Source organism: Carcharhinus amblyrhynchos, unplaced genomic scaffold (genome assembly GCF_965287045.1).
Source record: "Carcharhinus amblyrhynchos unplaced genomic scaffold, sCarAmb.v2.hapA chromosome_1184, whole genome shotgun sequence".
In the NCBI taxonomy this organism is placed as follows: Eukaryota; Metazoa; Chordata; class Chondrichthyes; order Carcharhiniformes; family Carcharhinidae; genus Carcharhinus; species Carcharhinus amblyrhynchos.
This window is the reverse complement of record NW_027650924.1, coordinates 1-2,500: the sequence shown is the minus strand read 5'-3', so window position 1 is coordinate 2,500 and position 2,500 is coordinate 1. Positions and strand designations below refer to the sequence as shown.

The following is a 2,500-nucleotide window of genomic DNA, read 5'->3' as shown; positions in this document are numbered from 1 at the left end:
CACTGTGTCCACGGTCTCTGTTTCAGGCTCTGAGTGACATTGAGGTTGCCATCAAAGTGGTGAAATCGGAGCTGGAAAGTGCAGAGAATCCACTGGATAGACAGTATCGTTCACTGCACTGCAATCTTCAGCCACTGGAGCACACCGCACCGGAATACAAGGTCAGTAACACAGCAGCAAACACTCCCAGGACAGGTACAGCACGGGGTTAGATACAGAGTAAAGCTCCCTCTACACTGTCCCCCATCAAACACTCCCAGGACAGGTACAGCACGGGGTTAGATACAGAGTAAAGCTCCCTCTACACTGTCCCCCCATCAAACACTCCCAGGACAGATACAGCACGGGGTTAGATACAGAGTAAAGCTCCCTCTACACTGTCCCCCCCATCAAACACTCCCAGGACAGGTACAGCACAGGGTTAGATACAGAGTAAAGCTCCCTCTACACTGTCCCCCCATCAAACACTCCCAGGACAGATACAGCACGGGGTTAGATACAGAGTAAAGCTCCCTCTACACTGTCCCCCCCATCAAACACTCCCAGGACAGGTACAGCACAGGGTTAGATACAGAGTAAAGCTCCCTCTACACTGTCCCCCCATCAAACACTCCCAGGACAGGTACAGCACGGGGTTAGATACAGAGTAAAGCTCCCTCTACACTGTCCCCCCATCAAACACTCCCAGGACAGGTATAGCACGGGGTTAGATACAGAGTAAAGCTCCCTCTACACTGTCCCTCCATCAAACACTCCCAGGACAGGTACAACACGGGGTTAGATACAGAGTAAAGCTCCCTCTACACTGTCCCTCCCATCAAACACTCCCAGGACAGGTACAGCACGGGGTTAGATACAGAGTAAAGCTCCCTCTACACTGTCCCCCCCATCAAACACTCCCAGGACAGGTACAGCACGGGGTTAGATACAGAGTAAAGCTCCCTCTACACTGTCCCCCCCATCAAACACTCCCAGGACAGGTACAGCACGGGGTTAGATACAGAGTAAAGCTCCCTCTATACCGATTCCCACCCCCTACACTTCTTGGTGGGGTTGGAGGTGGGGTGGTGGGTGAGATGTGCACATTGTACCTCTGGATTTACTCACTGATCCACTCACCTCTTCCCACGCGCCGCTGCTGCTGTGTCCCAGGTCATCGAGAAGTACCTGCAGTCCACGCACGCCTCCACTCACAACGACTACACCATGAAGCTGCTGGAGGTCTTCGACACGGAGGAGGAGGGAGAGCGCCACCTGTTCCGGGCTGACCTGGGTAACAGGTGGGTAACGCAGCCGCGTGGCCAGGCTGGGTCAGCGGGAACCCCCTATCCCCTGCACCGGTGTGTGTCCCCTGTCTCGGGGACGGTCATTCGCCCGAACACTCGATACGAGTTTTAAAATGAAATTTTTAAAAAAAAAATGACGGGGGACTTGGAGACTGGCTTCGGGCCAGGCCCTTCAACTGGACTGAGCGCCAGGCTGAAAACTTAGACACTTGCGGCTTCCATGGTATCCCCTCCCTCACTCTCCCCTCATTCTGCCCTACCCTCCTTCCACCTCCTCTGAATCTCTCCTCCCTCAGGCTCCCCTCTCTCCCCCCCGCTCTCCCTCTCCCCCCCCCGCTCTCCCTCCCCCCCCCCACTCTCCCTCCCCCCCCCACTCTCCCTCCCCCCCCCACTCTCCCTCCCCCCCCAGCTCTCTCTCTTCCCCCCCCCGCTCTCCCTCCCCCCCCCCACTCTCCCTCTTCCCCTCCCAGCTCTCCCTCTTCCCCCCCCCAGCTCTCTCTCTTCCCCCCCCCAGCTCTCCCTCTTCTCCCCCCCGCTCTCCCTCTTCTCCCCCTCCCAGCTCTCCCTCTTCCCCCCCCCCAGCTCTCCCTCTTCCCCCCCCCAGCTCTCCCTCTTCCCCCCCCCCAGCTCTCTCTCTTCCCCCCCCAGCTCTCTCTCTTCCCCCCCCGCTCTCTCTCTTTCCCCCCCAGCTCTCTCTCTTTCCCCCCCCAGCTCTCTCTCTTTCCCCCCCAGCTCTCTCTCTTCCCCCCCCAGCTCTCTCTCTTCCCCCCCCAGCTCTCCCTCTTCCCCCCCCAGCTCTCCCTCTTCCCCCCCCCAGCTCTCCCTCTTCCCCCCCCAGCTCTCCCTCTTCCCCCCCCCAGCTCTCCCTCTTCCCCCCCCCAGCTCTCCCTCTTCCCCCCCCCAGCTCTCCCTCTTCCCCCCCCCAGCTCTCCCTCTTCCCCCCCCCAGCTCTCCCTCTTCCCCCCCCCAGCTCTCCCTCTTCCCCCCCCAGCTCTCCCTCTTCCCCCCCCGCTCTCCCTCTTCCTCCCCAGCTCTCCCTCTTCCCCCCCACCCCCCCACCGCTCTCCCTCTCCCCCCCCACCCCCCCACCGCTCTCCCTCTCCCCCCCCCCCCCGCTCTCCCTCTTCCCCCCCCAGCTCTCCCTCTTCCCCCCCAGCTCTCCCTCTTCCCCCCCCCAGCTCTCTCTCTTCCCCCCCCAGCTCTCCCTCTTCCCC

General features: G+C 60.8%; 1 protein-coding gene across 1 annotated transcript in view; it reads left to right on the top strand.

The window, feature by feature from the left end:
* LOC145340597 (poly [ADP-ribose] polymerase 2-like) overlaps positions 1-1,280 on the top strand; it is a gene marked incomplete at both ends in the record, with an annotated part of 33,119 nt that extends 31,839 nt beyond the window's left edge. Inside the window, 2 exons of the mRNA XM_080185064.1 lie at positions 27-161; positions 1,153-1,280. Of these exons, the coding sequence (XP_080041190.1) occupies positions 27-161; positions 1,153-1,280 (263 nt within the window). The remainder of the gene's footprint in view (positions 1-26; positions 162-1,152) is intronic.
* Between the last annotated feature and the right edge of the window lie 1,220 nt (positions 1,281-2,500).